This window comes from Parus major, chromosome 1A (genome assembly GCF_001522545.3).
Source record: "Parus major isolate Abel chromosome 1A, Parus_major1.1, whole genome shotgun sequence".
NCBI lineage: Eukaryota > Metazoa > Chordata > Aves > Passeriformes > Paridae > Parus > Parus major.
In genome coordinates, this window is record NC_031773.1 from 47,838,309 (window position 1) to 47,852,200 (window position 13,892).

Below are 13,892 nucleotides of genomic sequence, written 5' to 3' on the forward strand. Positions count from 1 at the left end.
AAATTGCTGCATGAAAACACTGAATACAGGCAGGATAATCTCTCAGTTTATGATATTACACCTAAGATAATGCCAGTACCATGGTTCACCATGGACAAAGGAAAAAGTCAAGTCAAAAGGTCCCTATTATAATGACGGAGAGAGCAGTGAAATCTATTCTGAGGAGACACTTCCTGGGAGCTCAGCAAGCTTCCAGGAATGCACAGAATTCACAATGATTGCATTTTGGAGATGTGAGGAAGTAAATCCTTTTTAATGACCATTATGATACCACCTTATAATAAAAACAAGATAGTTCTTTTTAAAAAGCGAGGACCTGGTCTACATATCAGTCTACTTTCCCTAAAATTTCACATACTATGAACATTAGTGCTATGTCACTGGCAGCAACACCAGACAACAAAGCACCAGTAGCTACTGATGTTGAAAAATCACAGTCCTCATAGTTGGGCTTTGATCAGCACTAGGAAGTACCATCTCCACCATCCTGCCCACAGCTGCTCTGTCACTGTATGAACAGTACCAGAAACAGCAGCAAAGAAAATGTTAGGGATAAGGAAATGTGGACATCAAGGACCAGCCATGTTCCAATTCTCCTGGAAGAGCACAAGGACTGCTGAAATGGAAAATAAGTAGTAAATCCAAAACAACCAGTGCCTGTGGCAGTGGGTTTCCTGAGCTTAACAAGGGCCAGAGCACAGGAAATGGTAGATATTCCCCAGGTAGACCTGGTGTCCCATTCACCCCTCTGGCCCTGGGTTAACACTGTGTGGCTGAATTCATAGCCCTGTTCAAGGCTGAGAGCTGATTTTGTTTTGCAGCCAACATTGCTTATTCAAATCTCTGCCCAGTTATCCATTGGCCAGATTCTGACAAAAGAAAGGTTCTTATAAATTCTTTCTTAATTCGAAGTTATCGCTTCCCCACTTCCCCAAATTATAATGGATATGCCATGGACACAGAAACTCCTGAACAGTTTAGCAAAGTATCTTTGTCCCCTACACCCCCTTTGCAGAATGCATAGTTTACAATTCACTTACAAAATAAAGAAGCAATGCTGACCACATATGGGACTTTTTTTTTTTTTTTGAAAAAAGAACAAACAACCTCTTCTTAAGTTCAGTATCAAAATTCACATTTGCATAATAATACATTTCAAGGCCATTAGAGAGGAATGAGAGCGAAGCAAAGAAAGCTGCAGAGTCTCTCCTCTCTTTGTCTTCCTGAATAGAGCTGAGGGATCCCACCAGAGTTTCTTTTCAGGGTGGGAATTACAAAGCGCTACAACAACAGCTCTTGATCTTGTACACCTCATGTTTTGGGTGGGACGAAGAGGTGAAGTATTAGGAAAAAAAAAACAAATGGAAGGAGACACTGCAGATTCCCATGTTTAGCTACAAACAGCTTCGAAGAAACAAAAAATTACTTCAGATTTTTTTTCCTTTTAAACACTTCTACCTCACCATTTCAAAAACTTTTTTTTTTTCTTCTTGTGTAATACCCTGTTCATTTAAATGGCAACGTTAAGTGTGCTGGAAGTTGAAGGGTTGAAAAAAAATTCCTGTTTCACTTATCAGGACACGGGCAGAGAGGGTAAAAGCGTGCCTGCACCCACTATTTAACAGAAGCTACAAAACATCATCTTCTCTACATGTATAAATTTGTCTCAAACATCACTGTATTTAATTTCTCCAGTGCTTACAAAAAACCACAGCCACACGCACTCACACTCATGCACACAAACGTAAAGAGAAGCCACATAATACATATACAAACTCAACCTGCAATGGCAGACTAGCCTAAAATTATCAACAGCTTCTGTGCATCACATGACATCCCTTCGCACCCCCACCCCAATCTCTACCACATATGAATACGTATTGTGCAGTGTAGAGACCAGCCAATGATGCTGCTTGTCAAAAGGGACCAGTGGGCTGCAATCTCAATGTCTGACCTCTTGAAAGAATAAACTGACCATTGTCTCCCCTCCAGCCCCATCGGTCTCCTCAATTAGACAGTCACTATACTCACAAAGGCACATTCATAAATACCACATTTAACTTACTGCTTGTAAAAACATAGGAGGAAACGTTAAGCGCTTATACCCCAACCCATTCCTACTGACCCAGCAAGAAGTATCACAATAACGTATCACTTGGTGAGACCTTACTCCACCTTTAGAAGGTACATATTAAAGAAGTCTTCCAACACCTCTTTTAATTTTTTTTGCATAAATGAATGCTTTTTTGTTTGTTTTTGGCTTACATATTTTGGAATACAGCACACTCACTATAAAGCTCTGTTGTAAGGCTACCCCCTAAAGTAAGGCTGTTCTACCTTGGCTTGCATTTTCACTTCATTTTGCTTCTTCTCCACATGTCCCCAAAACAAAACAAAAAAACCCACACAGCGCCTTATATAGAAAGGGTAAGCCACATCTGGCAAGGAGAGGGAGGGGAAAGAAAGCACATAATATCATAACCATGTCACTATAATAGCTACTCTAACAAGCTGTGCAACCTGCTCAACAGTAAATGATGAAGAAAATGACCACTTATGGTTGGTTGCTTTTCATCTGAAAGAGGAGGAGCTTCCACTTTGTCTCAATAAAAACAAACAAACAAAAAAAAGAGAATGTTAGTTCTGCAAATGTAACAACATGCACCAATAGCCAAGAAGAGGCATTTAGTGCTGAAGAAAACATTTCTTGCCAAACACACAGCCTCCTCCTTGTATTGTGCACTCGTGCAAAATTCTCCAGTCTCTTCCCTTCTGCCCACCACAGTCAAGGATGTTTGCTGCTAAAATACTTAAATACTTAACGCTGGCTGGCACAATACATTCTTCCCTTTTTTTGTTCTTTTTCTTTTTCCCCGGAGTACTCTGCATTACTTCACAGAAAGGCTGTCAGAGTCAAGTGAAAAAACCCCTTTCTCACTACAAAGTTTACAGGAACCCTAACACTGCTGAATGTCACCAGTCCCAACTATCACACACACAGGGCAAAAATAGCTCTTTTGGAGAGAGCACTTGATTTGCTAGAAGCTTGCTAGGACTCTGGGAGACTTCTAGAGAAATGCTTTCCTGCATAGCTCGATGAAAAGCAATGTGCAGGCAAACTGTGGATGCAAACAGATGTTGCCTGCTGCATGCTACAGATGAAACTGCATCTATTGTGGCCTGACAAGTTTTAAAAGTAGGCTCCAACCCATCAGGAGCTGTGGTGCTTCTTGTAGCACAGATGAAACCTTAAATTACTTTTCATACAAGGATCAGAAGCTATAGTTAATACATCACAAAGTTTAAAGTCACATAACACCACAAAATAGAGCGCTATAATTTTAAACAGGACCCTGACTCAATTTTAACAGCAATGTAGACAGACCCTTAAGGTCTACTGTAGGCAAAGCTCTGCTTGGTGAGTCACTATAAAATGGACCTGTTTCCTATTATCTACTGCAAGGGAGCTTTGGTAAAATTCAGCAACACTGGTATTTACAGTGATGGGACACTTTTGCAAAACATTGTGAAGCACATGGACTAGCAAGGCTGCTAAAAATCTCCAGTTTGGCTCCTGTCATTTAGTCCAACCAGCAGGTCTGCTACAGCCTAACTGTTGCTTTGTGGTTTAGGTTTGGATGTGATTCAGGACAACTGGGAGTACCAACTCTGTTTACATTGGGAAACTTCACATATTTCTCCCCATTACTGTTAACATCCTTCTGCCACAGGTGGAAGCCTAGTACTAGAGGTAAAGGGGAAGAAAGAGTTTGGGTTTTATATATCCGTATTTTGATCACAGTGGGAATGACCGATATGATCTAACAGTATCAGTTCCTAAAACTGTGAAACAGTGGCAAATGAATTACAGAACTGAAATGATATTGTGTGCAAAGTAATTTAGAGAAACCAACAGATTCTGTGTATGTTGCTTCAGATTCAGGACCAAAGTTGCACTTCAACAGCATTTGTTTATTGGGGTTTTTCCTCAAAAGTAATTTCAACGTAGTTGTCTTGGTACTACTTTCCTGCCCACAAAGCATGCATGCATATTTACAATTAAGAAAGCTGCTTCTCATAGGGGAACCTTACATCTTTCGAAAAAAACCCCTACCTTCTACTCAATCAGGACTATTACCATGAGATGTTAACCAGCCTCTACAAAAACTGCGTTTCAATCCACTCGAGAACCTGGATACTAAGGTCACATGATTTACAGTGAAGGCGATATATGCAACACACACTGGAAACAGGACCTCCTCTGCTACGTTAACCCTGATCCAGCTCATTTTCTTGACCAGGCTTGGTCAAATTTGGGTAGCTCAGATATACAAACAGTGCTCCTCTTAAAGTCAATAGGAAAACAATATGCACAAACAAAATCAGAAACCTAAGAGTTAAACATAATAAAGAATGAAGCAAAAAAATCCAACCTAACCAAAATTTCCCCCTAAAAAACTACAGTACTATTTGGATACACTATTAGGACACAGTGGACGATGTGGCAGCATTTTTAGGAAGAAAAATAGGGCAAAAGTTCTAAGGAATAAAATGCTCAGAAATTTCATGGTAAAAAAAGGAGGCCAACTTAATACAAATGTTTGTTATGTAATTTTTGAGGGGTTTATCCCACCCAGTTTTTTTTGAAAACAGCCTGTTTATATTGCAGAGCTAAAAACATACTTGGCTTAACATTCTTACTCATTACAAAAGCCACTTAATGTGAAGGACAATAAAATAAAAATATAAGAAAAACCTGACACCTTGTGATTGTAAAAAAACCCCAAACCAGTAAAACCCCACTCTCAAGACTGCTAGGCAAGTGTCCAGGTAGAAACATAAAAACACTGGGAAAAGATGGCAAGTATTCCAAAGTAAATGTCAGAAGTCTAAACACAGGTTTCTGAGCTATAGAACACTTTGTTTTGCTTGCTAGACTCTGCTATCACTGCTAAGACAAAATCCTCAAATGGAGCAAAGAATTATCAAACAGACTAAAAACTCTCAGCTTGATAGACACTGCAAGGTAAGGTAAGCAAAGTGGCTGGATTTTTATCTGGCAAGAGATGCCCTTAGCCTATTCCAAACTGTGCTTTCCACAGCCTCTTCTCCCTACCTTGCCAACAAGATTCTGCCAATGACCCCTTCCCGGGAACAGTTGTGAAAAAGGCCAGAAATCTCCTAACATCAATTCCTGCTAACTTTTCACTGTTAGGAGCTCAAATGGTAGCAGAATTTTTACAACATTAAGCAACGGGTGTCCCCAGTAGTTGAGTCTGGTTAGCACAATTCTCAGACACTACTTGCAATGGTTGGGAGTGCCATGACTAAGCCATATAGATCTGTCAACTGTAGCTGGAAAACAGATTAATGTTACTTTGACAATGCAGGCAAACTGTCACTGAGGAGACAGTCACTAACACTTACAGGATGCACATTCAGGAAACAAGGAGCAGACTGTTGTACTACAATAGGTTTGGACCCAGCAGACTGCGGAAACTTAAGACTGTCAACCCTTCAGTAGTCAGTCACAATCCACTTCCAAAGTGAATGTCAAGTCTGTCAGCTTTTTTGACCAAATGCTATGGTTTTCTCTCTTTTAGGACACTGCTAATTTGATAAAACACAGTTTCTGGCAAAGCACTCAAATTCTATCATTAAAAAAAACCTAATAAAATAAAATCCTAAACTTTCTAAGTAAACCCTCCTTCTACTGGCCCACGACAGGATTTTTAAAGCACATTATTATTACTACTGATGCATTATTTTCAATAGACTCACATGCACACGCAGCACAACATGAAAACACTGGGCAATTGCTATGAGAAAGACAGAATTTGGCATCTGATTTATTAATAATAATAATAATAATAATAACAACTTAACTACTATTAAGTAACTCATTGCACAACTTGCTCACACGGCATGCTCTTCCCTTAAGAATGGGCACATCTATTTCCATGAAGCGGCTACACTGCCTCACTTTGCCTCGTCTTCCCTCCCCTCCCCTACTGTAGGGCATGTGGGTGCATGTAACAAGGCACTAGCGCGGTTTTTGTGGTTTGAGCCGAGCTGTTTCAGGCGGAGTAAGCCCCTGACCCCTAGAGCTGGGAGGCAGAAGCTGACCATCCCAACACTGAACTTTTAAGTTCAAGACTCTAAGCCCTGACAGCCAGCAGCAACAGGGTGAACAGAGGAGTTTAACAGCTATTTCTCTCATATAGAATGAAACAGAAAGATTGGGAGGTGGGGTGGATGAAGAAAAGCAAGCAGTGAATCTCCAAGTGGGAATTAAACTCTCCAAGTAGCTGAAAACAGGACAGTTGACTTCCAATGTACATTTGCGTGGAGTTTTTCTGTATTTTTTTTTTCTGTACTGAAAAAGGCAGGCTAATAAAACTACTTCATTACTGAGTATTCTGTCAGCACTGTTTTTTTTCTTAGCACTGTTCAGAAGTGGTTCAAAGAAGCACCATTGTGTATTTCCTGCTAGTCATCCTAACCAAGGATTCTTTCAGTTAAACTCTACTGCATTTTAATAAGATTTATACTTTCACTCTGCTATTAAAAAGGTGCTTGGAAGGATATTTTTGTTTTAGTTTCAATCAAGAGGGAATAGTAGGTTTCCATTCTCACACTTCTCTTCTCCATGCAACTGCACGCATATGCATGAGTAACAAAGCACAATAAACAATAACCCTTCTCCCACAAATTGTTTAGGATTGCAATGAATTCCTGTTGCTGATATTGAGAAGTTTTCTTAATGTATCTTAATTTAGAAAGTATTTAAAATTCTTGATCCCTCACTTGACAGTAACATTTGGAGGTTTTTTCTTTTTTGCTTTTTCTTTTTCTTTTTTTTTTTTTAGCATTTTTATTTTAAAGTAAAAACTTTCAAACATTTTGAAGATCCAGGAACTTGTAAAAGTTTATCAACAAGAAACAGCCATCAATCTAGGATAAGGTTAAATAAACCATCTTCAAAAAACTGGCTTCCTACCCTAGAATTCCTGAGAATGCTTGCAAATTTAAAGCAGGAAAATAAAATGTTAAAATAAAAACAAAAACACTGTTAATTGCTCCCAGAATTAGTAAACGTCTAAAATTCATATATGCACTTTTGTTTTTTTTTTTTTTTTTTTTTTTTTTTAAACGTTTTAATTTTTTCCCTTTAAGCTTACAATGGAAGAACAATTTAGCTTTTCTTTTTAAATATTTCAAATCCCTCATTATGTCTTGTAAACAAGAGGGGCTCTAGCACCCGGCTTTCACCGTAGTATCGCAATGAACTCATCTAGCCCAAAGTGCAGGTAAAGGGACCTTAGGGCAGGTTGGGAGAGAGAAGTGAGGGTGGAACACAGCAATGAACCAGCATGTATAGCAAATTCATGTGACAGAACAGATACTGGCTTGCTCAGGCCAAAGGTGCTTCACTAGGAAGTACTGCTGGCACAGGACTTTTAAGAACCTGCTCTGCGTGTCCGAGTGCACTTGGTCTTTGAGCAGAAACAAAGCTGTACAGATGCCTGCACACGAGGGGCACTAGCCAGCTAGCAGGAGCTGAAAGAGAGCATTTTGTTTCTTTGTGCATGGTGGGATAGATGGAGGAGACATGATAGGAAAGTATTTTCCAAAGGGGCCAGAGTATGCTGCACACTCCAGTTTACTAAACAAATTCCAACCTACTCATAATTTTTTACCACATAATGCTTTGCATACAAATCTACAGGCATGTGTATATGCAGCATTTCCCTCAGTCAGTCTTCCTTGTGACATTGGGTTTACATAGAAAGGGCGAATTAAATAAAACAGCCATGTAATTCCCTAGCCCTTCCCTCCCACCCCCAGCACACAGGCATACACACACACACACACACACACACACACGTGCACCAACCTCCCCCCTCCATGACTTGCATCTGTTTTTGCTTCTGCCCACAAAACCCATGAGTTAAATGCATTAGACATGGTCATATCCTTCAATGAAAGCGCTGAAGAAACAGACTCCCCTATCTGCCCCCCTCCACCAGGTGATAAAGCACTGCTCCCTCTGAGGGCTGGAATGGACAGGTATGTGCTGGTACAGAAGGTCGGCACTTGGTTAGACCGTGTAACAGCCGGACAATGCCGCACGGAAGTCCTAGCACTTATGGAAAAAGTACCGGCATCTCTCTTCCCTCTTCCCCCGGCCCCACCTCCACAAAAGACTTCCTGCTTCGTGTCAAGGGATGTTCCTTCAAGTCTGCTACAACTCTTTTCACAACAACAGGTCTTAAAAGTTTTGTTCCCAGCGTACACATGCACGCACACACTGGCTATCACTGTGGATTATAGGTCAACCCTATCCTGCCCAGAGTACTACTACACTGATGCTAAAAAAAACCCAAACCTTTCCTTAAATACAGAAATTAAAAAGCAACAGTACAGGAAAAAAGTAAAAACAAAAAGGTGCAATACTTCTTTTAAAAAAAAAAAAGTCTTTGCTAGTTATATACCTCCCTAAGCAAAACCACGTACACAGGAAAAAACACAACACAGAGAAACAAAAGGAAACCTTTGAAGTACACACTGGTTTAAGAACATTCGTAAGTAAACGTTTCTGTCAGTGATGGTCTGGCGCTGTAATGGCACCAAGGCCTGGCACAGGTAACGCTCACCATGAAGGACGCAGGAAGGAGTTAGCTGCATGTGCTTTCAGGAGATGAGGCAGGCTGGCCAGCACTTTGCTGACACCATTTAGTTTTTTGTCAGTTTTAATAGAAGCAGTAAATCAACTAAAAGGCTAATTTAGTTGGGCTGGATTTTCAGGCTTTGGATGGATTCCTCTAGAATGAGTACAGGTGCTTATTTAGGTTTGGGGGAGAAAAGAAACTTATTTTTAAAGGTACTGAAGCTTGCAAGAGACTGGAAAAGAACATTTGTCTAGCTGCACAAAAAATGGCAATGTCTTCTTTAATCCTCTTTTCCCCTTGTTGGAAGAAATAAATGGCTTGCATTATATTACAAACACTCTAGGGTTCATTCAGTACAAAAACCCCACAAGCAGACATAAATAAAGAGACTGTTACTCAAAAGACAACATTGTCTCCCCTCTCCCATAATCCTTTGGATATGGCAGTGTTCTGCTCTACCACAGGGTTAGAACAAGGGCTAGGAAGCAACTATCCACTCTATGATCTGCAGATTTGAGATAGCACCCTGCTAAAATGAATTTAAAAAAACCTACTGATAAATTTTAATCCAGCCCAACTGGATTCTGCTTCAGCCACAGGGACTCCACCATGCCTGTCTTGCTTTCAGAATCAAGACATGCAGATGGCCAGCCAGCCCGTAGACCATCAGCAATGCAGCGTTTCAAGATTATATATATAGAGAAAAAAATGCACACACACAAACATGTGCACACGCACTCACACAGAAACAAGCACACGTGGGCAGTTACATGTGCCAGAACACACTGGTACTTATCAACCAGCCAATCACAAAGTGTTGGTTTTTTTGTTTTGTTTGTTTTTTCTGTTTTGTTTTTTTTTGTGGGTTTTTAATTTTTTATTTTTTTTTCTAGGTTTTTTGTTTTGTTTTGTTTTTAAAGTGAGGCTCCGTCAAGTCTTCCCCTCCCTCCCCTTATTCTTTTGAACCCCTCCCCAACCCCAACCCAACATGGTAGACCTAAGGACGGAAACACACCCAGTGCAAACAAAGTTAAAAAGCTATTTTTTCAGTATATATGTTTCTTAGCAACAACTTCCGTATAACATGAAAAAGTGAAAAACTAGAAACTAATTTTTTTAATTTTTTCTGCTTAAATTTAAATGGTATGTGTACTTGCTTCACATTGTCTTTCTAAGTTGGCGTTCACGATTCAAGTATTTCAAGAGTGATATGTTCTCTTTTTGGATTCATATTCCAAACGAAAAAACTGAAGTTATATAAGGGAGGCAACTATGTGCTCAGACAGTCTGTCAATGACCCACCTTTTTTTCTTTCTCCGTTTTCTTTTTTCCTTTTATAAATGTATTTATTGCAAGTTGAAAAAAACGAAAAAGGTCAAGTTAGTGCTGCTGCTGTTCCAAAAAAGGTCACGAGGTCAGAGTTGAAAGTTCTAAGTTCAGATTGAATCCGACCCTCCTCCCAGAAGGTCTCCAGGTAGTAAGGGAGCAGGGCTGCCCATTCTGTGTGGATCCTCTACGCTTGGGACCCCCCACAAGCTTGAAGAATAGTTTGGGGGCCCCCACAATGAAGCGCCAGTGAGATCACCCCCACTGCTGCCGCCGCCACCACTGCTCCACTGCCCAAGCCCTGTTGACCCACCAAAGAGATTCAAAGCAGGTCCAACTGGATCTGTCTGGTTCTGTCCTGTCTCCAGGGATTGCCAGCCTGCTGTGGGTGCACTCGGGGTTGCTGTAGGTGTAGGGGGCTGAGCTTGTGCCAAAAAGCGACTAACCTCTTCATCTGTGGCAAACTCAGCCAGGATGGTAGTGTTTCCCAACACACACCTACAGGCCAAGGTACACATAAGAAAAAAAATTGTTAGAGCCAAGAGGTAAGGGGAAGGGATTCAGAAAGCACAGGAACAGCACTAGTAGGTGCCCAAATCAAAGAAGGTATCAGCTACACTGCTGCAATGGAGTGGACATGGAAAACGTCAGCTGTTTTTGACAGTGAAACTCATTCAAAACACAAGAACTTTCATTTAATATGGGGAAAAAACCAAACCAAACCACCCCAAACCTCTTGTCCCAACGTTCAATTATGCCTGAACAAAATCTTTTGAATTTAAACTAAGACCCTAAATGTTAACACCAAGAGTGATAAAACTGACTATACCATGTAGGTAAATACACATATGCCACTTTACAAACAAAACAGATGAAGAACAGTTAAAACTTTGGAATTCGGGAGATTAGCATAACTGAAAAGTTTTCACTGAGTTTAGGGGCTTACACCATCAATCCCACAACCCCGAAGACTGTTGTCTCCAAAACTTGCTTACATGTGCAGTGCAGTCTGGGCCTTGGCCGCCTCCTGTTTGGTGTTATATCGGATGAGGGCGGTGCCCTGGGTCAGGTTCAGATGGAATGTCAGCAGTGGGCCATGCTGCATGCAGATCGTCCTCAAGGTTGACCCGTCAATCTGAGGAAGAACAGCCAGGATGAAACAGAGGTTTCTAATTATTTCTCCAAACATCAATCCTGACTTCATCAGTAATTGAGAGATAGTTTGCTCTCAGAAAGAATAACAGATGGAAGAAGTAGGAAGTAAGCAAAGGTGACAAGCTGATTTTCAAACAGGAACTGGTATGCCTTGACTTTTCACATTTACATGGAGATTGCTTTAGTATGGAATAATCTAAATTATCTTTCCTGTTCACTTACAGCTTGAGTCCAGTTTTCCCTCTCTCACTGAGTTTCTGACATGGTCTCTACCACATTGACAGCTTTTCCAGTTATTATATAAAACTTGTAGTTCTCACTGTCCCCAGTCATCAGAATTTGTAACATGGGAACCAGAATGTCTTAGTCTCCAGCTCTCCGATTTCAGTAGAATTTAGATAAACTAGTATTTAAAAAGTTTTTGCAAATCCTCTACAAATAAATACCTCTACAATGAAATTTTTTTAAATTTATTTTGGTGCTTCTTTGTTTTTGTGGTTTATGAAACAGTCACAGAAAGTCAGTGATTTTGCTGCCAAACCCACCAATGTCCATTCCGTCTGAACTAATGTTTTCTCAGCAGTTGTTGCCTACGTTCCTTCTGCAGCAGTAACAGCTTGTTACTTACCTCCAGTAACAGCTGTTCTCCCAGGTGCTCTGTACAGACAGATTCCATTCCTTGTGTGCCACAGGAACATGGACATATGAATGGGATCCGTATGTGCAAATACTTAAGGAAGTGCTACTTTCTTCCTTCTTTCCCCCCATTTTATAATACAGCTTCAAATGAGGGAAAAGGAACTTGTGTGGGGGTACAAATATGGCCAAAGTTAAAACAGAGAACCTTGAAATGAACATATTGTTCCATCCAAGCCTAACCATTCTGTGAGTCTACGAATTGATCTGAACCTTTACACTTCTCTAGTGTACTCATGCACAAGAGAGAGAATGCATAATGAGACACTCATGATCGGTTTCTCTTTCCTACTAACTTAAATGCCTCCAAAATACATTCTTCTTCCATTAAATAATTCCTAAAGCAACATTAAAATATTTTACACAGGCCAGGCTTAAAACTGTGCTTTTTCCTCACACGACGTCTTCCTGAACATCAAGGTAAACAGTCTTTTCTTAAAAAAGGAGCATGGTTCACCATTTGGGTAATCTGATGGAGACCTCAGCTTTTCCTTTCACCTTTCACCATCAACCTTTTTTTGTACACTGCAGAAGCACAGTGAATTATCCTGCTGAACAGGGGACTCTCTGTCTAGACCTCAGGGTGCTGCTGATAATCATACAGGCTTTTCCTAGCCCTTGAATACAGGACTAATTGGGAATGCTGAAACCAGAATCTCCATAGAATTAATTTTGAATGGCAGCAAGCTTTGAGAATACTTGCAGAAATAACCTAACTTGACTGGTTTTGGCAGGAGTGCTGGAAAAATTCTGTGGTTTCACTATGGAAACACTAAAGTGAAAACTGGCAGTTACATCAAATTTCTACTGACAACATCCCAAAGAACAGCTATAAACCATTCCACATTATAATAATGAAATTTATCCTCACTTCTAAGAAAAATCTTTCTGTTCAATCATTTTTTGTAACTCTCAAGTAAAGGAATGTTTTAACAGTCACATAGCAAAACCTGAACATCTTAAAATTAGCTGAAGAGATTACAATAGAAGAACCAGTCAGACTGAAGCTCAGATTACTAGAAATATGTTACATGTGCTGACAAATCTGATTTTGTCAGATTTTATTCAAAAAGAAACAACTTTTTGAATTCATAAATCCTTGCTAAAGCAAGTAAGTTCCCAGAAACAACCACAGAAAATACCTGTGGAGTGAGATTGTGAAGAACCAGCCAGTAGCTAGGACGAACTGAGCCACCATCACTCCAAGTAGATGCTGCAAATTATAAGACACAGCAATCAAAACAAATACAAAGAAAAACCATCTTTCTTTACAGTTACGTCTTTCAGAAAAAATCAGCATTACCCCCCCTTGTAAAACACAAAAGTATAATCTTCAGTCCTGAAAACAAAACCACACCTTTCCTCATAGTTCACATCAAGATCCATTTCACTGGAGTTTATCTTTGAGGAGTTTCCCACACACAGCAAGCATCTAATCTTGAAAAGCCCTGTGTAGCAGGTACTCTCTTCTGGCAGGTCTCAGCTTTTCTTCACTCATTCCCTGCAGCAGGACTTGGGATTCCACCCCCACCCACCCCAATTACTGACAGCAAATTTCCATTTCAAGAAGGAACTCTCTTTTTTCCTATTACCACACCACTGCAACTTTCTTTCCTCCAAACCACTGTGCTGTAAAACATATGCTGCTCAGGTCTGATCAGTGGTGCTACCAGTTGGTTGTTTCTCACCAGAGCCAAGCCTTGAGTCCTGTGCCCCCCAGCCCCTGACCGATCGGGGTGCTGTGCTGTTCCATGGAGATGACGGTTTGGGGTTGGTCAGGCCAGGAGGTGGGCGGGGCAGCCCTGTAGTGTTCCTTGAGGAAATATGGTTTTTCCACATCTTGTTGGAGAGATGAGTGGGATTGTGTCCTATGGGATCTGGGGACCATGTTGATTTGTAATCACTGAATTTTGCTAGAAGATTAAAGAAATTGTATGTATTAGAGAAATTTGTAAGATTAAGTATCTGCCCTATCACAGTAAGCCTTTTGACTGGATTTATATTGGAGACAAGGATGAAACACAGAACCATACAATAGTTAAT

At 40.4% G+C, this 13,892-nt stretch overlaps 1 protein-coding gene across 19 annotated transcripts in view; it reads right to left on the reverse strand.

Annotated features, from left to right (window-relative positions):
* Positions 1–2,848: 2,848 nt before the first annotated feature.
* TNRC6B (trinucleotide repeat containing adaptor 6B) overlaps positions 2,849–13,892 on the reverse strand; it is a 129,826-nt gene continuing 118,782 nt past the window's right edge. For 16 of the 19 annotated variants that reach the window (XM_033514444.1, XM_033514431.1, XM_033514436.1 and 13 more), the window contains 4 exons: positions 13,538–13,762; positions 12,992–13,062; positions 10,994–11,133; positions 2,849–10,496 (listed from right to left, as the gene is read on the reverse strand). In XM_033514444.1, coding sequence (XP_033370335.1) covers positions 10,109–10,496; positions 10,994–11,133; positions 12,992–13,062; positions 13,538–13,762 — 824 coding nt within the window. In that variant the 3' untranslated portion in view covers positions 2,849–10,108. Of the gene's footprint in view, positions 10,497–10,993; positions 11,134–11,781; positions 11,832–12,991; positions 13,063–13,537; positions 13,763–13,892 lie in introns of all 19 variants that reach the window. The other 3 variants (XR_004497523.1, XM_033514439.1, XM_033514442.1) reach the window with 3 other exon arrangements.